Source organism: Mauremys mutica, chromosome 2 (genome assembly GCF_020497125.1).
Source record: "Mauremys mutica isolate MM-2020 ecotype Southern chromosome 2, ASM2049712v1, whole genome shotgun sequence".
NCBI classification, from domain to species: domain Eukaryota; kingdom Metazoa; phylum Chordata; order Testudines; family Geoemydidae; genus Mauremys; species Mauremys mutica.
Window position 1 is genome coordinate 50,423,051 of NC_059073.1, and position 22,983 is coordinate 50,446,033.

The window sequence follows — 22,983 nt, forward strand, 5'->3', positions numbered from 1 at the left end:
TTTATTCCTTTTTTACTTTGTTCACTGTAATGATAATTTATCATGGAGCATATTAGGATGAGAGAAGGGAGGCCTTGATGTCTTATCATCGCTCTTATGTGTAATCTTGACTGAGGCTTGTTCTCTTGTCTCTTCATTACTTATCCTTTTCTTTGATGAAGATTGTTGTGGGGTTGGGAGATAACTACAGTTGTCAAAATAATGAACAAGGTACATTTTGTGATGTGCTGTCCTTGCTTTTTGATGTCTTCACTTACAGATTCATTAGATTCAGAATTTGCAGTGGGTCACACAGTCATTCATTAGTGGAAATCAATAAGGTTCAACTTTACTATACTTAACTCTTTTAGATGTCATTTAGGCAAATCACACATACTTAGTTCTCCAGCCTCTGAAATAATGTTTAGCTCCCTCCAATTTAATTGACATAAATCACTTATAATTTAGGTGAACTCAAACCTTTGATTTATTAATGTACCACATAATTCATGATAATAGTTCATGTTACTTTGTGTAGAGTGGCAGAGTAACTTAAGTGATGAAAGTCCTGGTGCATGTAGGAGTAGTAAATAATATATGATAGAAGTACATTGAGCCAATCAGATCACAGCTTTTATCAAAGCCATTTACAAGTTAACAGCTCCCCAGTAAATTGTGCATTTTGAATAACAAAGCATAACACAATCCAATATATAGAAAAATAAAATTTTGGTAGAATTCAATTGCTATATTGATAACATACAAGAACAGATATAGCAATATTTTTCTGCATTTATGCTTTTAACAGTGCAATACGATAGATATGTTACAGAAATGTTTTAATCACATTCTAAGAAATCAGTTTTATGTGTGTACAAAATTTTGTATAAGTTAAATTTAATGGAATTTACAGTGAATATTGAAAGCATGGTACAAATGGTAATTTTTAAAATGTTCTTACTCTATAATAAGGAAGCACAGTTTGCTAAAAGTAGCATTTAATATAATTCACATCAATAAGATTCTATAATTTGTTACATCTTTGCAGTTCAGAAAATGCCCTCAATACTGAAAAAAAAAGATTTTATATTCTTGTGCATTTAGAACAAAAAAACCCAAAACTTTGCCTATGAAAAAGAATGACAAGATCTAGGTATACTTATTTAATTCAGGTACACCTGAATTTTTATATGAACTTAAAGGGGATGAAAATATTTAATACTAATAGAAAATTATTAGTTTAATGTGTAAAGCTTATGCAACTGTCATTCCATTTGGGTTCTCTAGATCCATAACCAAAACTGAACATGAACATAAAAGCAGCAAAAATTCACATTACCTTTTATGTATTCTTAAATCTCAAATTACATTAGTTTACCTTGTGAAATTTTAAAATACACAGATGTAACAAAAAAAAATAAACAAAACAACAACAAAAAAAACCTGTAAGACACCAGACCAAGAGAGAATGTGTTAGAGTTTCTCTTTTATTCTTTAAAGATTACTCAACATCCTCTTGGTAATAATCCAAGATATTATGTAAACAAATTTCAATGCTGCTCATGAATTAAAATATTCTGTTCAGTTCCTACAATAAGTCAGAATAGTGGCACCAATTGCTTTTAACATTAATCACATTCATCTTACTGTACATGACTCCTGTGCAAGTAACCAAGGCATTATTCATGACCTTGGTTACATCAATGTAGTAGTGAGGATATCAGCTATTGTAAGTATTTAAAAAAAACCTGACCTGACAGACTTTGGCATTCTGTCATCTCAAAAAGCCAGCAGCATTTTTCTACATACTTAGGATACATTTGGCCTAAGCTTTTAACACCTTTTAGAACAGCCATGCAATAAAACAATCTTGGAGATGTTGCATAAAGTGAGAAAACAGAGCAATTTGCACATTTTTCTGTATAATAAAGCCAAGATAAAGCAAATCCCCAGGTCCTTTAGAATGACTGCTATGTTTCATACACTTATAGCTCTATAAAACTAGAGCCCACTACAGGGGGAGCGGGGGAGGGAGAGAGAGAGTGTGTCTGTGTATATATTTTTTTATATATATATATATTTAATATATTTTTAAATAAAGTCATTTGGCTGCTTTCAGAATTTATGGTTTGTTTGTTTTTTCCAGGTCAGTCTTTTGAAGGGGCAATAAATAAACTAGACACAGCTGAACTGTTTTGCATATCTCTGTGGAAGAACGGAGAACATTTATACTTTAGAGTTCCAGAAACATAACTGTACAGAACAAACAGCTTATATACAACTAAGTGTGCAATTTTAGTTGGCTGGGCATTTTAATAATGCAATATATCCTCTTTGACAAGAAGCCACTTCTACTCTTGACCAAATCCCTCTGTTTCTTCAATTGCGAAGAGCAGCTTCTCTTTCAGCTGTTCATAGCTTTTATATGGAGGCAGATCCAAACGATTGAAACTGAACAAAACAGAAGAGGGGATGGGGGAAGAGGAGGAAAAAGAAAAGTTTTATAAATTTGTCTAAATCCCATTTAGAATATTTTGTGTAATTACACTTTTGCTTTTAAGAATATTGCAAAACTAAACAGTTACAGACAGAAGTTTTACATACTCTGATCTATGGGTCAGAACACAGGAATGGGAATCAGGAGTTTGGCTCTCACTGACTGTGTAATATTGGGCAAGTCACTTACACACTCTGCTTTACTAGGGATTATTCATTTTAAGTGCTTTTGGATACTTGATGAAAACCCCCTACAGATGCAATGATTATATTTCCCCAAAAATTATCTTGACCTTCATAAAGTGTATGTGGTTCAAGTGCATACAACTCCAGTTTGGTTAATGAAAGTTTCTTTGCGTATATTCAGAGCACAGTATACACTCATGTGAACCATTCTTCCTGAAAGGGGTGATTTATTTAGTCACAGGAGGGTTCTTTGAAAGCTAAACTATACACATTGCTTTATTGTAGAATTAAAAGTATCTAGAAGCTGCTTTTATTCAATCGTTTTGCCATGTCTGAAGTTAAACTGTTAGCTAATCCTCATGTCACTCTAATTTTCTTTCAATGGAGAAACTATAATCTGATCAAATGCTTCCAATTTCATATAGCATAACATATAGAAAAGCTCATGAGAAAATATGTGTAATTACAGCCATATGCCCATTTCTATTGTACAGTAGAAATTTACATAACTTGTGCAGACTATGTGAAGGATTCTCACATTTTTTGGTTGGAGAAGGTTCACTAAAAAATGGATAAGAGAATGATTTTAAGATAATCAAGTCTGAACAGTAAAATGGATGAGTCTAAGGTTTAGTCTACACTGAAAATTCCAAGTGCCATAGCTATGCCAACCTAGCCTCTGGTGTAGATGCAGCTAAATCAACAGGAGCATTCTTCTGTTGGCCTAGCTACCATTGCTCAGGAAGGTGATGTTCCTACAGTAACTGATAAAACCCTTCTTTTGCTGTAGGCTGCATCTACACTATAGGGTTATGATGGCATAGTTAAAGCACTGTGATAATACCCCATTGTCTTCATAGTGTAGACATGGCCTTACTCTTCCAGCCTTCCTTGAACCTTTAGAGAAGAAAAAGGGAAGACTATAGAGGGACTCTAATAGATCCATTTAAAACATCTGTTATGAAAAGCTGATGTCTTCTTCATTTGATAGATCTGTTAATAATTCTGGCATGAGTGAGAAAGCCCCATATTTTCCTCCTCTATTCCATGTAGTTGCACCTGGAAACATTTCTTCTCCTGAAATTCTCACCTCTGACCATTAGAAACTGTTGCTGGCAATGCTAAGACTGCTTCTTCTGCTATACTACAGGGACCCTGTTGGATACCACAAGCAGGGAGGAAACAACTTCAAATTCCGCAAAGACCCATTCAAAGAAATAACACCACACAGGGAAAAATAATAGGATGGGGGAGCCTCGCAACAAATGACAGAAAAAGCTGTATATGCTCCCACCAAGATGCCAGAAGAAGAAACAGTCTTACTGGCTGCCCACAGTCACTCTCTCCACCACAGAAGTATAACAGGTACAGGGAGCCTGGGTCCGCATGGGGTAGGGTAGTGGAGACTGAAGAGAGCCATTTGGATAGGCATTCAGATTCTAGGATGCTATCTGAAGTTCTGAATGTTTGTGGGGGTTCCAATCACTTTATAAGGGTCTTGGTGGCATTTTGCACACATATTTTTAAAAAGTTACACTGTGATGAAATATCACATGACAATTGACTCCAATGCTAACTTAGCTGTGTAGCAGAAACAATGACTTGCTCTTTGAAGCAAAAATTGTGTGTGTGTGTGTGTGTGTGTGTGTGTGTGTGACAGAGAGAGAGAGTGTCTGTGTATATATATGTAAAATAAGGGGTTTTATCTTACAACTCTAAAGTATCTGAAACTATTCAAAATAAAAACAATATAAATACAAATAGAATACAAAACTGAAATTAACAACAAGGGAAAATAGAGACATTTTCAGTAGTGGGAAAATCACTAGCCCAGCCATTCTAAATCAAGCAATAGATGGTAGTCAGGGACAAAAATTGTAGGTTGGGGCAAGTAACCCAAATTAGCTTACAATTGAATCAACTGTTACTGTATTCCATAGGTGCAAGACAGATGGTCTTAAACTACATTCATGAAGAAGAACAGATACAAAGTTAGCTTACATTTATTCACTGTTTCAATATTAAAACTTACCAAGTATGACTTCTCGGTAACCAGGTTTCCTTGCCAACTTTTTCAATGCAGAATTTTTGAGGACCGTTACTTCCTGAATCAAGAAAACATAGGAGATTAAATTAAATGTTGTTTTTAAACCAGTAATAATGTAGCAAATTTATTAATGTATGCTAATGCTAGATGAAATGTAGGATTAAGAAATGAGCAAAAGATTTCCACTTGTTCAGAATAAACATAATACCTATAGATTGCAATAGCATACTGTGGGAACTTGGCAGATGGGTATATGAGAAGCCGAAGTGTTTAGACTTCAAGGACGGGCTAATTAGGCTGTGAACTGTGTAGTGCGAAGCTGGCCTTGGGCTGGTTCTCATCTGCCAGTAGGCAGTAAACAGGATAATAAATCAGAAAGTTGTACAGGATGATAATTGCCCTATGAAGTTATAGCTGTGCCTGTGTGTATCTTATTAACCAATTAGCAACTGCTTGATTGCTTGCCATAATTGTATATAAGAGCATGCTGGAGAGAAATAAATGACTTTGCTACCAATCACATTGATTGTTGGGCTCTGTCCGTGCCCGCCTGAGAGGCACCGAGACGCAACAGCATACTTCAGGGGCATTATATTTACCCATGAGCTCAGCAAAACCTCCCAGTGGTAATCGACAAGTACCAGTGACAAACTGCAGCAGTCGCATGCGAACCTCATTGTCTGTGTCTTTTACAAACTAGGAAACAGAAATTCAGAATTACTTTAAAACAAAATTGAATATTACTATGCTAATATGGCTAGAGAAAAATCATACAAAACATGTCGGAACAAGATACGTGGAAAGCTGCGATTCCATAACAAACCTGAAGAGAATAACATACAGTGAATTATATACAATCTTGCACAGTAATATGGTGGCAAACACAAAGGCACTGATTCTGGATTGCAGGCCCAAAAGTATCACATCACTACTATGCACTGAAGGCTGGCAACATCTGTGAGTAGACAGGCTAATACATTAGATCAATGTATACCACGTTTTAAAAAAATCTCTGTCCTGAGCACTGGCTCCGCAGCTCCCATTGGGAACTGCAGCCAATGGGAGATGTAGGGGCGGTGCCTGCAGGCAAAGAAGTCCCAGAAAGTCAGATGACTTCTGTGACCTCCCTGAAAAAATCGCAGCCTTAGACATGAGGAAAGAATCTGCCTGGGACTGATGGCCTAGACATCCTCCTGAGCAGAACTTTCAACTTTTTCCGTTGATGGTGGTAGCAAACAGATCTATTTCTGAAAAACCTAATGTGAGGAATGTATACTTGAGAATCAGGTTGTTGATTTTCTACTTGTGGTCCTGGCAGAAGTATCTGCTCGAACTATTGGCTATGGTGTTCTACAAACTTGTTAAACATGAGGCAAAATGAAAATCTGATGAGCTATGCACCAATTCCATAGTTATATTGCTTCTTCCCAAAGGGTGGCTCTTGGTTCTCCTTGATGATACATATTGTACATGTTGACTCTGTCATGATTTGACAGATTGACTCTTGACCATAGGAAGGAAACAGCTGCAGGCAACTCTGACTGGCCTGAGTTCCAGGAGGTTGATATGGAGAATGGACTCTTGGCAGTCCATTTGCCTCGTATGGTATGCATTCAAAAGCATTGTCTCCACTTGTGACAGAATGTAGGGTACATGTAGCTACATGGAGCACTGAAAAGCAGTGTGTATCTACATGTGACAATGAAAGGAAACTTTCCCTGATTCCTTCCCATTGCCAGAGGCTTTCCTTATTGCCTCCTTCCTTCCAAGGCCTTTCCCCGCTGCCAGAGTCTTTCACTGTGGCAGGGAAAGACTCAGGTAGTGGGACAGTATGCTGCTAAAAACAATAGTGTAATGTGGCAGACACTGCTTGGCCATGTAGACAGCTATGCATGGTATATACCTTAAGATTCTGGTGTGTCTGTACTTTGTCTAGGCAGTGCTTCACCATCTACACTGCTATTTATACCGGTGCTAGCTGGTCATGCAGCGTCTGCACTCTACACGTTGCCGTAAGTGTACATATAGCCAAAGACAAGTTCCCCACCATACAAGAGATGCATCGGATACGATGGTGGCAATGAGGGGATGTGGAATGAAGAGGAATTAAATACAGACCTTCTTTGGATCTTTCCACCTATTAAACAACTCTAGTATCTGGCAACAGATCAACACTAATTTGTTCTGTTTGCTGGGGAGTGTAAACAGTTCTCAACCATCCCTGGATGCAATGTAAGTGCATACTGGAATGAAGCGTGCCAAAGGTGCAGGCTGCCACATGACTTAGGAGCTGTAAAACAGTTCTGGCTATTTGTGGGCTCATTTGGACCTGCGAGTTCAGATTCACTAGTGTCATGAATCTGTGTAGCAGAAGGAAAGCTGTGGATGATGTTGCATCTAAGGTGGTTCCTATAAACTTTATTTGCTGAAATGGTGTCAAAGCGAGCTTCTCTTTGTTGAAGTTCTAACTTGTCAAATAGGGTCATAGCTTTCTTCACTGAGGAAAGAACGTAGCTGTGTGAGCAAACCTTGAGGACCAATTATTGAGATAGGGGAAGAAGATTATACCTAACCATTGTAGCTGAGTAGCTACCACTGCCAGAACTTTCATAAAGATTCTGGGGGCAGTAGAGAGTCCAAAAGGGGAGCATTTGATATTGAAAATGTTCCTGGCTGACCGCAAAGTGCAGAAACCTCTTGTGAAATGGATAGATTGTGATATGAAAATAGGCATCCTGAAGGTCAACGCAAACATGTCCCCAAGATTTAGAGATGGTATTATATCTGCGATTGTCACTATCCTGAACTTTTGTGTTTTTATGAATATGTTTAATGGCCTGAGACCTAAAATGGGTCTCTATCTGTCCTTCTTTTTTGGGAACCAGAAAGTATTTGGAATAGAACCCCTTCCCTTGGTGCTGGGCAGATACTTGTTTTATGGCTCCTATGTGAAGAAGGGATAGAACTTCCTGTCTCAGACTGACAATGTTTGAGAGATGGGACCCTGAAAAGGGACAGGGGAATGGAGGTGATGTGGATAGAATAGCCCCATGTTAAGACTTCCAAATCCCATCTGTCTGAAGAAATCTGCTCACATGAGGATCGGAAATGGGAGAGATGATCCCCAAACGGTGGGAGAGAGTGAGCAAAATAATACAGCTTTAGGTCCTGATAGCGGCAGAGTTCTTGACCCTCAACCAAAAATAAAAACGGATGCCCACTTGACGAGGAAAGCTGAGTAGTGGTCATTTTGGTAGTGGATGGTTCTCTCTTCTGGAATCTACATGTCAATTTAGGTGGTTCTGAAGGCATGTGATACACAGGGAATTGGGCTGAAAGGGATATCTACACTGTCTTTGACCTGCTGAAAAAACGGTTACCTTCTCATAACTGTTGTTCTTTGAGATGTGTTGTTCATGTCCATTCCAATCAAGTGCATGCATGTGTGCACGACAGCTAGAAAACTTTTCCCCTAGCAGCATCTGTTCGGTTGGACTGGGCACCTCCTCGAGTCACGCCTTCATGGCGCTCAATATAGAGCTCTACCAACCAACCACCCCCTCAGTTCCTCCTTGCCAGCTACTCCAACAGAGAGGTAGGACGGTGGGTATTGGACTGGACGTGAACAACATATTTAGAAGAACAACTAGAAGTTACGAGAAGGTGAGTAACCGTTTTTCCTTCTTCAAGTGCTGGTTGATGTGAAACTGGGAAACAAGTTTCAGGAGGAAAGCCGGGTGAGGCCTAAGCTAGACCTTGCCCATATGGAACACAGTGTAAGGGAGCTCTGAAGTCAGGGTCTTGAGCTCAGACACCCTCCTGGCTGAGGTTATCTCTACCAGAAATGGCTACCTTGCATGAGAGATCGAGCATATTTCTCATGCTAAATATCTCATCAAATTGCACATTTTGAACTTTGTCATGAACAGCTATTGCAGATGGAGAACATCTATTACATTTTTATTGACTTGAACAGTGAAGTGGCAATATTTGCAGATTAAATAAAATTATATAGGTCACTGAAGACCAATTATAGATGAGAAGAATTCTAGAGAGACAAAGGTAGGTAGACTTTGCAGCATGACAGCATATGAAACTCTATCATGATAAATGCAAAATAATGCATATTCGAACTACGTGTATATGTTGCTGGATTCTAAATTAACTAACTAGTCAGAAAAAGTCATAGTTAATTTACAGCTCAGTGAAAATCTCTGATAAGTGCACAGTGGTGCTCAATAGAGCTCTGCACGGATAGAAAATTTATATCCGCGGAAATAAATTGGTATATGCGGAGCTGCAGGCTCTACCAGGAACTGCAGTGGCGAAAGCAACCCCAAGGAGCCAGCACCCCATGCCAGCAGTTCCTCCAGTGTGGCTGTACCGCCCCTAACCCCACCTCCAGCCCCGCCCATTAGGGCAAGCACCAGGCTCACTGGCAGCTGTCCCTGGTCACGCTAGTGCAGTGGGCAAGGCTGTGAGCGGTACATCTAACACTTTATTTCCCCATACTACCTTTTTTAAGAGAATCATTTATTAATTTAGTTAATTAGTAACAATTTATTTTCTTAAATTATTTCTATAGCTTTCTTCTGCTTGGATCCAAAAGGATACTGCTGTCCCACTGCTGCTAGGCAAAGGTATAGCGGGGCAATATGAAGCAAGACTCCAAGATTCATGGTGTTCCTTTATAAGTTTATATTTATAGTCTTATGCATGACTTAAGGAAGGGTGATTTTGGTGTCTGTTTGATCCCAATATTTCTGTCAACAAATTTCATTAATGTCCTGATGGACAGGAATAATGCCTTGTTCTTCCTTGGCTTTGACGAGCCATGTCTTTGGAGACTTTTTCTTTTTGTTGTCAGAAGAGTCTGGTATTGAAGGGTGCTAGAGTGCTTAATACAAAACTGCCTAATCTGGAGCAGAAAGAGGAGCCCACTCTCAGAAAGGCATTCTCCACCTTAGCATTGCTGAGAAGCCTCACTCTTCCTTCAAGGTTCCGCTCTTTCTCAGAGTTTAAAAGTTCTAATACTGGGAGAAGGGATAGCTCAATGGTTTGAGCATTGGCCTACTAAACCCAAGGTTGTAAGTTCAACCCTTGAGGGATCCAAAAAAAAATAATAGTTGGGGGTTGGTCCTGCTTTGAGCAGGGGGCTGGACTAGATGACCTCTTGAGGTCCCTTCCAACCCTGATATTCTATGATTCTTAAAAGAGCTTGGGGATAAGGGCTCTTCTAGATCAGCTCCCTAGTGGTTTGATGAGCTACCCAAAAGCTGTGTTGCGATCATAAAGAGAATGCATATGTTGGAGACGACCAGCAGTGAAAAATAATCATAGGAGTGTAGGACTGGAAGGGATCTCAGTAGTGCAGTCCCCTGCACTCAGCACTGGACTAATAACTAGACCTTGCCTGATAAGTGTTTGTCTAACCTGTTTTTACACAACCTCCCTAGACAATTTGTTCCAGTGCTTAACTACCCAAACAATTGGGAAATTTATCTTAATGCCTGACCTAAACCTCCCTTGCTTCAATTTAAGCCCATTGCTTCTTGTCCTACCCTTAGAGGTTAAGGAGAAGATTTTTTCACCCTCCTCCCTGTAATAACCTTTTACATACTTGAAAGCTTATGTCCTCCCTCAGTCTTCTCTTCTCCAGACTGAACAAATGTTTTCTAGATCTTTAATCATTTTTGTTCCTCCCCCTCTGGACTTTCTCCAATTTGTCCACATCTTTCCTGAAATTTGGTGCCCAAAACTGGACACAGTACTCCAGGTACTCTTATCAAAGTCCAGGAGAGTGGAAGAATTATTTCTTGTGTCTTGCTTACAACACTCTTGCTGATACATCCTAGAATGATATTCACTTTTTTTTGCAATAGAGTTACACTGTTGACTCATTTAACTTGCAATCCACTATAACCCTTTCCGCAATACTCTGTCCTACACAGTCATTTCCCATTTTGTGTGTGTGTAAATGATTGTTCCTTCCTAAGTGGAGTATTTTGCATTTGTCCTTATTGAATTTCATCCTATTTACTTCAGACCATTTCTCCAGTTTGTCCAGATCATTTTGAATTTTAACCCTATCTCAAAAAGCACTTTACAAAGATATTGAACAGAACCAGACCCAGGACTGATCCCTGCAGGACCCCAATTGATATAACCTTCCAACTTAACTGTGAACCACTAATAACTACTCTCTGGGAATTATTTTCCAACCAGTTAGGCACCCACCTAGCTCCTTCTAGGCTATATTTCCCTAGTTTGTTTATGAGAAGGTCATGCGAGATAGTACCAAAAGCCTTATTAAAGTCAAGATATACCACATCTACTGCTTCCCCACATCCACAAGGTTTGTTACCATGTCAAAGAAAGCTATTAGGTTGGTTTGACAGTATTTGTTCCTGACAAATTGATGTTGATGGTAATTATTACTTTATTATCTTCTAGGTGTTTGCAAACTGATTGCTTGATTATTTGCTCCATTTGCTTTCGGGGTACTGAAGTTAAGCTGACTGGTTTGTAATTCCTTGAGTTGTCCTTACTCCCCTTTTTTATAGGTTGGCACTATATTTTCCCTCTTCCAGTCCGGAATCTCTCTCCTCTTCCATGAGTTTTCAAAAATAATCAATCATTCAAATATAGGAAGAGTGTGTAATGCTAATGGGAGTTGTGGACAGTGTGGCAAGAAGCCAATGGTATTCCTCTTCACATGCTCAGATGAGCAGCCTCTCTCACAAGAGTCCAGCTAGAGTCCAAAAAAGGGTTCCCCTGCATCCTTTACGTGCATGTGACTTGGGAGGTTGGACTCCACCCTCAGCACTGCTTCCTACATCAGCTGATCATCCTCCCTGGTGACACAGTGAGGACTGCAAATTTGATGGTTGCCTGCTCTCCCAACAGTGAAGATGATCCTGCTGCAGAGGGCATTATGCCTTCTTTGCAGCTAAGGCACAGTCTTCATCTCCTGGGTTCCTTTGCATGAGTTACCATCCTGAGCAAAGCCTGGGAGCTTCTGAGTCTAGCAAATGATCCCAGAGCCCCTTCTCTGATGGGTGAGAATGTAAAAAGCAGAGACTAAGAATTTGAATTGTTAATGGGTGTACCTCCTGAGTCATGAGGCCATGATCACAAGGCCATTAATTCCAAATTAGGAATGTGTTTTACATAATACTTTTATCATAACCTTTTACTTACAAACGTTCAATAAAATAAGGAGCTTACTATTTGGTTTTGTTTTTCCTTCATTCCCTATTCTTATATTTCACTTTTCTTCCTTTCCTTCTGTATTTTGATCTAGCCTTCCTTGTCTTAGTGTTATAACTCAATTTTTTATTTCTTTAGATTCCCCTCCCCATAACAATCATTTTTACTTCATCTTCACCCTCTTTTCCAGACATTTTTACTTTTCTAACCTTGCTTTTTATTTTTCTCCCCACCATCAACTTCCCCTTCAGAATTGCCTCTCCTTTTACCCCAACTTCTTATTTTTTCACTGACCATTTTTTCCTCTTGTTAAACAGCTTTACCCCCATTCCTGAAATATAGCCCCCATACTCCCCTTTTCTAACACTAGCCTGTAAAGTCCAGGCCAACAGGTCTCTCCTCCTCAGGGTCCAAAGACAGAAGATTCCTTACCTGTCTTGCCAAGGGAGAACTCAATACATCTTCCCCCATTCTTATTGGAGCTATGAAGGCTTCTGCTATGAAAACACTGAACATGTGTAGTGCTGAAGGCCACATATTAACTAAACGTAGTTTATAGACCATCCCAAACTGGGCTACTTGTTAAAGTCTAAATCATAATGGTGAAAATTCTCCACTCTGCCTGCATGAAGCTCAACTGCAGTCAAGAGGTGGGTTGCTATGATGCAGTTGCACCTACATAATCTTTACCCACCAATCTCTAACAAGTTAGATCTCCACAGGAGAAGCTTTCTCTGACACTACTGGCATACGGTCCCTTAGAATTGTCACAACAATGAAGGATCAGGTGTAGTGGAGCTTCAGTCCACCATGCCCCTTCTACCTCTCCCATGTCCACAGAATGTCCCAACATGCTTCCTATCACCTATTATGACCAGAGAAGGAAAGATGGGGTACAGCTGGTGTAGAAGATGGTAGAAGCACTTCCACCACCTTTCCTCCCAATGGAAAGTTCTCCGGCAGAAGGAGAATTCTCTGCAGGCCATCTCTGGTCACGTTAAGGCTTACATGATACAAAGTGGCCTTAGCAGACTGGAGAATCCAAGCCAAGAAGCCTTTATGACTTAGGAGGGGGATAAAGTAAAAGTACTTTTTTTTTCTTGTGAGAGTCAGATGGCATAGGTATTACTTTAATCTTGACTTTCTTAGAGACATGTGCAACTGAAAGATATCAGTGCTCTGTAAATGTTGAAACACTATTCAGTTATTTCACCATTTGCTAGGAATCTTTCAATACTTAGTTTCTTGTAAATTCACAAATTTGTAGCAGATGAATCACCGGCCCTTGGATCACTCTAAATATTTCAAATCAGTCTTAAAGGATTGGGGATGTCTGACTTTTCCTGCTGGCTTAACATAACATTCTTAAGCAGATCACTAAGCCAACATGATATATAACACAATAGAAAATATATTGGCTGAGACTGCTGTTTTTTAATCTTCTGGGTGAATTCTGGGTAAATTTTTGGAGAGTATAGGATATTTCTCTTTTCTTCACATTCTAAGACAGGCACAAACCTGAACATAACTTTACAGCAGTCATGATTACAAATGTCAATATTTTTCAACAATTACCACAATCTAAAAAAACCAACACAGTTTATCCTATTCTTAACATAGGAAGTAACTGTCAGATACATTGGCCTGTTAAATGCAGACATTTAATGAAGACTACTGTTAACTAATCCTAAACATACAAGATCTTCAGTTTTTACTACAGTGTAGCAATAAAACCTAAAAAGTAACATATAATACAGAAAATAAGAACAAACTATTAACCTCAAAAAGCTATGTGGATAATTCCCCAAACAATTTATAAAAGTAACTAGTAGTCCCTCTTTCAATACTGAGGGATGGTTGGGAGGGGGAGGAACTGAAAACTGGAAGCCTGGACACAGCTTATGTTCCTTCATCCCAGCCATAAAACTACTATCTAAAGTAGAGAATCAGACAGAAATTATTAGAGGTTTAAAAAAAACTCATGCACATACCAGACGTAAAATAGTCTAAAACGGAGATTAATACATTAGAATAGGATATCAAGAAAGTCTCTGTAGAAGCAGCAAAGAATCCTGTCTTGCAGCATGAGCAAAGACGTCTTGCAGCATGAGCTTTCGTGGGTGAATACCCACTTCTTCGGATGCAAGCTTGCATCCGAAGAAGTGGGTATTCACCCACGAAAGCTCATGCTGCAAGACGTCTGTTAGTCTATAAGGTGCCACAGGATTCTTTGCTGCTTCTACAGAACCAGACTAACACGGCTACCCCTCTGATACTTAAGAAAGTCTCTGACAATATTTATTCCTTTTCTAACAATAATAAAAAAGGCAAGAGTTTTGAACAGGTTTGAACAAGAATATAGCTGTTTCCATGGCTTTTATCTAAAAGAGAACAGGAAAATAAAATTTTATGAGCATCATACCTGCCAGAACCATACGATCTGCTTGCTAGTTCTTGTATAATGACGATAAACGGTGTTCCTTTGCCAATCTGCTAAATCAACCTCTTGCATGCCACAGAGCATAACCTGGAAAATAAACAACCATTTGACTACTGTTCCATCATATCATTATAGATGCACTGTACTAACTTTTAATGATTATGTACTCTAGATAAAAGACATCTGCACAATGAAGAAGAGACAAAGGGCTTGGTCTGAATACAGAACCAAGAACTCCTGCATTCTAATCCAATGCTTCTCTACCCTTTACTTACCTCATAGGGCACCATAAGGCTTTATTAGTTCTTGTTTGTTAAGTGCTCTGAAGAGTACACTCACTGGGGGCTCAATCCTGTGAGCTGTTCAGCACATAATACTATCACTAAATTCAATGGAAGCCTATAGTGTTCAGGTATGTTAGCAACAAGAAGGTGGTCAGGGAAAGTGTGGGACTCTTACTGAATGGGGGAGCCAACCTAGTGACAGATGATGTGGAAAAAGCTGAAGTATTCAATACTTTTTTTGCCTCGGTCTTCACAGACAAGGTCAGCTCCCAGACTGCTGCACTGGACAGCACAGTATGGGGAGGAGATGAGCAGCACTCAGTGGTGAAATGACAGGTTAAGGACTATTTAGAAAAGCTGGACATGCACAAGTCCATGAGGCTGGATCTAATGCATCTGAGGGTGCTGAGGGAGTTGGATGATGTGATTGCAGAGCCATTGGCCATTATCTTTGAAAACATATGACAATTGGGGGAGGTCCTGGACGATGGGAAAAAGGCAAATATAGTGCCCATCTTTAAAAATGGGAAGAAAGAGAATCTGGGGAACTACAGATCAGTCAGCCTCACCTCAGTCCCTGGAAAAATCATGGAGCTGGTCCTCAAGGAATCTATATTGAAGTACTTGGAGGAGAGGAAGATGATCAGGAACAGTCAACATGGATTCACCAATGGCAAGTCATGCCTGACCAACCTGATTGCCTTCTAATAAGATAACTGGCTCTGTGAATATGGGGAAAGCGGTGGACGTGATATCTTGACTTTAGCAAAGCTGTTGATACAGTCTCCCACAGTATTCTTGCCAGCAAGTTAAAAAAGTATGGATTGGCTGAATGGACTATAAGGGGGATAGAAAGCTGGCTAAAAGTGACAAAGAGTCCTTACAGACTAACAGATGTATTGGAGCATAAGCTTTCGTGGGTGAATACCCACTTCGTCAGACGCATGTGGTCCTGAAGTTTTTGTGCTGCAGAATGGCTACCTTTAAATCTGCTATTGTGTGTCCAGCGAGGTTGAACTGTTCTGCTACAGGTTTTTGTATATTGCCATTCCTAATATCTGACTTGTGTCCATTTATCCTTTTATGTAGAGATTGTCCAGTTTGGCTGATGTACATTGCTGGCACATGATGGTATATATTACATTGGTGGATGCGCAGGTGAATGAACCGGTGATGTTGTGGCTGATCTGGTTAGGTCCTGTGATGGTGTCGCTGGTGTAAATAGGTGGGCAGAGTTGGCATCGAGGTTTGTTGCATGGATTGGTTCCTGAGTTAGTTACTATGGCGCAGTGTGGGGTTGCTGGTGAGAATATGCTTAAGGTTGGCGGGTTGTCTGGCCTGCCTCTCAAGGCCTTTGAAAGCGAGGGATCATTGTCCAGGATGGGTTGTAGATCACTGATGATGTGTTGGAGAGGTTTTAGCTGAGGACTGTAGGTGATGGCCAGTGGAGTTCTGTTGGTTTCTTTCTTGGGCTTCTCTTGCAGCAGGAGGCTTCTGGGTACACAGATAGCAGATTTAAAGGTAGCCATGCTGGGTCAAGACCAGACTCCAAAGAGAAACTGCTGAACTTCAGTTCATTTGCAAATTTGACACCATCAGCTCAGGATTAAACAAAGACTGTGAATGGCTAGCCAACTACAAAAGCAGTTTCTCCTCCCTTGGTGTTCACACCTCAACTGCTAGAAGAGGACCTCATCCTCCCTGACTGAACTAACCTCGTTATCTCTAGACTGATTCTTGCCTGCATATTTATACCTACCTCTGGAAATTTCCACCACATGCATCTGACGAAATGGGTATTCACCCATGAAAACTTATGCTCCAATATGTCTCTTAGTCTATAAGGTGCCACAGGACTCTGTCACTTTTTACAGATCCAGACGAACACGGCTACCCCTCTGATAGAAAGCTGGCTAGATCGTCAGGTTCAATGGGTAGTGAACAACTGCTCCATGTCTAGATGGTAGCCAGTATCAAGCGGAGTGCCCCAGGGGTCTGTCCTGGGGCTGGTTTTGTTCAACATCTTCATTAAGGATCTGAATGATGGGATGGATTGTACCCTCAGCAAGTTCTCAGATGACACTAAACTGGGAGGAGAGGTAGATACGCTGGAGGATAGGGATAGGATACAGGGGACCGAGACAAATTAGAGGATTGGGCCAAAAGAAATCTGATGAGGTTCACAAGGATAAGTGCAGAGTCCTGCACTTAGGACGGAAGAATCCCATGCACTACTACAGGCAGGGGACTGACTGGCTAAGCGGCAGCTCTGCAGAAGAGGACCTGGGGATTACAGTGGACAAGAAGCTGGATATGAATCAACAGTGTGCCCTTGTTGCCAAGAAGGCAAACGGCATATTGGCTGCATTAGTAGGAGCATTGCCAGCAGATGGAGGAAAGTGATTATTCCCCTCTATTCGGCACTGGTGAGGCCACATCTGGAATACTGAGTCCAGTTTTGGGCCTCCCACTACAGAAAGGATGTGGACAAATTGCATCCCCATGAGCCAGGTCACAACTACTCCACTCACACAGAGGAACTGGCTCTTTGACCAGGGAATGGAGACAAAGAAGCCCTTTTAAGAATCTTGTTACCATGACACTGGGAAAAAAAATGATCTTCCATGAATGGGGGGATGAAATTCTGAAAGTCGCCACTAGGAGCACACTCACTGAGCTAAATGCAAGGCCCGATGACCAAAGATGCAGCAAGTACTCCAAGATGTCCTGGATAGAGGTCAGCATCAGCTGAACTCTGCAGGCCAATTCTTTTTGCAGAATAGGTGATTCTGGTATAGGGCTTTCTACTTTTGAGTAGTACCTGTTGAATGGCCACTGATAACACACTTCCTCCTCATTCAACCACAGAGCAGCCACCCAGTGAGATGCAGGGAGCTGAATGCAAGATGCAAGGTGCAACCATGATTCTACATGACGCCTGGATGGCAAGGAAGGGATGCGGGAGGCTGAACTGACAGCGTGGGAAGGTCAGAGAATGAACACTGCATCAGCCATGCCCGGACAATGAGAATAAGCTTGTCCCAATCCACTTTCAGCTTGAGGATGAATTTTGGAATTATCAGTATTGGAGGAAAAGGGTACAGAAGAACCGACTGCCAACTGAGATGGAAGGTGTTGGTCAGGGAGTCTGGACTGAGGAGGACAGCATTTCCTATTGTCCCTTGTAGCAAACACGTCGATCGTCGGAATGCCCCAAGCTGCAAAGATGACCTGCAAGACACTCATCTTCCGGGACCACTCATGATTCAGGGAAAAATTCCTGCGAGATAATTTTGGGCCCCAAGCAAGTAATCAGCCATCAGGGTGATACTCTCCTCAAGGCAGAACTACCACAACCTGATCACCTCTTGGCAGAGCATCCTGAAGTGAGTTACCCCTGGCCTGTTAACATAATATATCAGAGTGATATTGTTGGTAAGTACATGAACCACTGACGTCTGATGTGGTTCAGAAAGGCCCAGCAAGCCTCACAGATGGCCTGAAGCTCCAGTATGTTAATATGCAGAGAGGCCTCCTGCTCTGACCATAGACCCTGAACTTTCAGCAACCCCAGATGTGCTCCCCAGCCCATCAGGGAGAGGTCAGTGAACAAAAGGCAGCACCATGCACTGAAAATGGCACTCCGCCACAATGAATTGGAGGAATGTTTTGTGGCTCAACAAAATTGCCACATGAAATCAGGCATTCTGAAGGTCCAAGGCAGCAAAACAGTGATTCTGAGACAATGTGGGGAGGACAGTTGATAGTGTGACCATTCAGAACCTCACATACCTGATATATTTGTTGAGACTGTGAAGGTCAAGAATGGGTCTTACCTCTCCTTTGGATTTGGGAATCAGAAAGTATTGGGAATAGAAACCCTGATGCCAGTGTACTGGAGGAACTTCCTCCACCAAAGCCAGTAGAGAGTGGACCTGCTCAAGCACTATCTCGTGAGAGGTGTCCCTGAAGAGGGATGGAGGGAATGAGGAGTGGAGAGGAACGGGATAGCGTAGCATGATCTAATAATGCTTAAGACGCAGCTGTTGGTTGTGATTGATCCCCATAAAAGCCAGCCAACCTGTCCCTGAACAGAAGTGGGGTAAAGGGAGTGACGACTGGACGACTACTCTGAAAAAAGGAGTCAAAATGGGCACTTAGGAGATCCTGTGGGAAGGCATGTTGACTGGCCAAACCCCGATCCAAATGCCTCCTATTCTGGGACCTACACACCTTTCTGGGTTCCTGCTGACTTGGGGGAGGAAAAGGCTGTCCAAAGATGCATTGCTGACAGTATTGCTGCTGCTATTGGCCACCATGTGGTGCCTTTGCACTGCCAGTATATACACTCCCAAGGGATGTAAGGCAACCTAGAATCCTTGAAGGAATGCAGAGTCTCGGCTGCATTGTCCGAAAATAGCATCCAGCCTTCAAAGGGCAAATCCTCAATAGTATTGTGCACATCAGGAGCAGTGCCTGAATTCTGCCATCAGGGCACCTTCTTCATGGTCACCATAGAGGCCATAACTCTGCCCGAAGCGTCCACGATGTCTTGTGCAGATTGCAACAATGTCTTGGCCACCAAGCTGCCCTCTGTGATGGATGTCCGAAATACCTTTCTGCTGGTGTTGGGCAGTTGGTCGGCAAACTTAAAACACCATCGTCCAATTTACAAGGTTGTATTTGGACAATGCTTGCTGGTTTGTAATCTGCATTTTCAGGGAGGAGAAGGTGTAGATCTTCCTAACCACTAAATCCATCATTTTAGAGTCCTTGCCCTTAGGTGTGGACTTAAATTTGCCCTGCTGGTCTCTATCATTCACCATAATTACAATCACAGAATTTGGGACCAGATGGGAGTAAAAGCCTTCAAATCCCTGCATCAGGACAAAACAGAGTTTCCACCACAGCTTCGCAGTATGCAGTACTGAGACCACAATGCTACAAAGAACCTTTGAAGGCTCTAGGAGTGCATCATTAATAGGAAGGGACATTCTCCAAGGAGCTGACAGCTGCAGGATATCCAATAACTTATGGATATTCTCCTTCAGAAACTCTGTCTGAATGCCCACAGACAAGTTGCAACAGGTCCTGGTAGGCCTTGAAATCCTCAGGCACTGAAAGAGGAAGAACCAGGCACTGCTGAATCGTCTGAGGATGATGAAGAGGTGGTTAATTGTGCCAAAGCCAAATCCTGCTCCTCAACATTTGGAAGTGGAAAGGACAACTCCATCAGCCCCACAGGAAGAAGACTCACTGGGTACCTTAGCCTACGGTGGATCATCAGTCCCCACCACTGACCTGCCTGGTGATCTCACCTTAGAACAAGATGAAGAGTGCAAACTCTGTGACAGATTCCATGGAAGCCCCTGGGCATAAGGACAGCATTGGTGAACAGTAGGCACCAGGCCAGGGCCCCCTGTCCTGATTGCAAGGTGAGTGACAATCTTGATATCCAGGGTGCTCCATAAATGGCCCCCGATGATGGAGAGTGGGAGGAGGAAGATCACGATCTCAACACTGAGGAGCCTCGGGTTTCCAGGGATAAAGGTGGAGCTAGTCCTGAGGGGACAAGTAATGAATCTGATTTATCCGTTGCCCAAAATGAAGGGGGGACTGGCGCCAGTGGCAGAAATGGTAGCACTGGCACTCACTATGCCCCCCATTGTTCCCGGAGCCAGGTACCAAAGTAGCTAACAGTGCCAAAGTGGAGAACAGTGCGCTGCCACGGTAACATTGGCGAGGCTGAATGCAGTGGTGCCATCGAGTTTCTCAGTCCCAAGGAAATCCCTTATGCCAAGGCCAACACCCACCCCACTTCCACAAACTGTGGAAGGAGAATACTGGGGTGTGGTGCAGACAGACACAAGGGTTAAGCAGCCCACCCAGCCAACAGCACTATAAATGATGTAGCCCTCGCAAAGTCCTGGACCAACAGGTGTCAGGATGGAAAAACAGCAGAGGTCCGTTGCCACCAGTGTGGAAACAGCTGGTGTTGGCATAGCCATCATTGGCACCAGACTCAACAGACATCCCAGGGCCTGAACTGGAGTGGACGATGCAGGGTCTCTGAGAACCCTGAGTAGTACTGGAGAATGGTTAGAGACACCTGTGCCATCTGACGCGACAGTGCTAGCACCGTACCACTTCATGCTCTCTCTGGAGACGAGAAAAGTCCTCATGAGACCTGGAGTGGTCTCGAGTGGTCTTATGCAACCTTTTCCTTGGTGCACTCAACAGGGAACAGCTCCTCTGTCTCTTAGGAGAGGCACTAGCCCCAGAGCACGAAATGACAGAACCCAAAGGCTAACTCCGAAGTGATGAGGACCTTGGAACTGAAGCAGGCTGTATGGCCTGTTCAAGCAGGTACTGCTTTAGGCAAAGGTCCCTAGCCACCTGAGTCCGTTGTGTGAACAATCTACAAATTGAACACTGCTCCTTGACGTGGGCCTCACCCAAGCACAGCAACCACCACATGGGGGATCTTTGTTGAGGATCTTTGTCCCCTCCATGATGGACAATGTTTAAACCCTGGTGAGGTAAATACTTACATAAGTCTAATACTAAATCTAACTAATACTAAGGATACTAACTAATTATATACAACTAGAAAAAACACTACAAGATAGCGAGAGATTGTGAAGAACCACATAGATCTCTGACTCTAGCCACAGGTAATAAGAAGGAGAAGACAGTTACCTTTTCTGTTAGGAAAAGACAGTTACCTTCGAGATGTGTTGCTCATGTCCATTCCACAGTAGATGTGCATGCTCGCCACATGCACTGGTACCAGAAGTTTTTCCCCTTAGCAGTACCCATAGGGGAGCTCCCTTAGCGACCCCTGAAGTGGCGCCACCATGGCACGGTATAAGGGGCGCTGCGCGCTTCCCCCACCCCCATTCCTTCTTGCTGGAAAACTCCAACAGTGGGGAAAGAGGGCGGATGCAGAATGGACATGAGCAACACATCTCAAAGAACACCAGTTATGGAAAAGGTAACTGTCTTTTCTTCTTCAAGTGATTGCTCATGTGCATTCCACAATAGGTGAGTCCAAAGCTATACCTGGGTAGCATAAGAACATAAGAAAGGCCGTACCGGGTCAGACCAAAGGTCCATCTAGCCCAGTATCTGTCTACCGACAGTGGCCAATGCCAGGTGCCCCTGAGGGAGTGAACCTAACAGGCAATGATCAAGTGATCTCTCTCCTGCCATCCATCTCCATCCTCTGACGAACAGAGGCTATGGACACCATTCTTACCCATCCTGGCTAATAGCCATTTATGGACTTAGCCACCATGAATTTATCCAGTCCCCTTTTAAACACTGTTATAGTCCTAGCCTTCACAACCTCCTCAGGTAAGGAGTTCCACAAGTTGACTGTGCGCTGCGTGAAGAAGAACTTCCTTTTATTTGTTTTAAACCTGCTGCCTATTAATTTCATTTGGTGACCCCTAGTTCTTGTATTATGGGAATAAGTAAATAACTTTTCCTTATCCACTTTCTCAACATCACGCATGATTTTATATACCTCTATCATGTCCCCCCTTAGTCTTCTCTTTTCCAAACTGAAGAGTCCTAGCCTCTTTAATCTTTCCTCATATGGGACCCTCTCTAAACTCCTAATCATTTTAGTTGCTCTTTTCTGAACCTTTTCTAGTGCTAGAATATCTTTTTTGAGGTGAGGAGACCACATCTGTACACAGTATTCGAGATGTGGGCGTACCATGGATTTATATAAGGGCAATAATATATTCTCAGTCTTATTCTCTATCCCCTTTTTAATGATTCCTAACATCCTGTTTGCTTTTTTGACCGCCTCTGCACACTGCGTGGACATCTTCAGAGAACTATCCACGATAACTCCAAGATCTTTTTCCTGACTCGTTGTAGCTAAATTAGCCCCCATCATGTTGTATGTATAGTTGGGGTTATTTTTTCCAACGTGCATTACTTTACATTTATCCACATTAAATTTCATTTGCCATTTTGTTGCCCAATCACTTAGTTTTGTGAGATCTTTTTGAAGTTCTTCACAATCTGCTTTGGTCTTAACTATCTTGAGTAGTTTAGTATCATCTGCAAACTTTGCCACCTCACTGTTTACCCCTTCCTCCAGATCATTTATGAATAAATTGAATAGGATTGGTCCTAGGACTGACCCTTGGGGAACACCACTAGTTACCCCTCTCCATTCTGAGAATTTACCATTAATTCCTACCCTTGTTCCCTGTCCTTTAACCAGTTCTCAATCCATGAAAGGACCTTCCCTTTTATCCCATGACAGCTTAATTTACGTAAGAGCCTTTGGTGAGGGACCTTGTCAAAGGCTTTCTGGAAATCTA

General features: G+C 41.9%; 1 protein-coding gene across 5 annotated transcripts in view; it reads right to left on the reverse strand.

Annotated features, from left to right (window-relative positions):
* The window catches only part of WWP1 (WW domain containing E3 ubiquitin protein ligase 1), a 159,155-nt gene continuing 136,172 nt past the window's right edge, over positions 1-22,983 (reverse strand). For 3 of the 5 annotated variants that reach the window (XM_045003446.1, XM_045003449.1, XM_045003447.1), the window contains exons 21-24: positions 14,340-14,444; positions 5,308-5,404; positions 4,694-4,766; positions 2-2,430 (exon numbers count right to left, since the gene is read on the reverse strand). In XM_045003446.1, the coding sequence (XP_044859381.1) occupies positions 2,331-2,430; positions 4,694-4,766; positions 5,308-5,404; positions 14,340-14,444 (375 nt within the window). In that variant the 3' untranslated portion in view covers positions 2-2,330. Of the gene's footprint in view, positions 2,431-4,693; positions 4,767-5,307; positions 5,405-14,339; positions 14,445-22,983 lie in introns of all 5 variants that reach the window. The other 2 variants (XM_045003448.1, XM_045003450.1) reach the window with 2 other exon arrangements.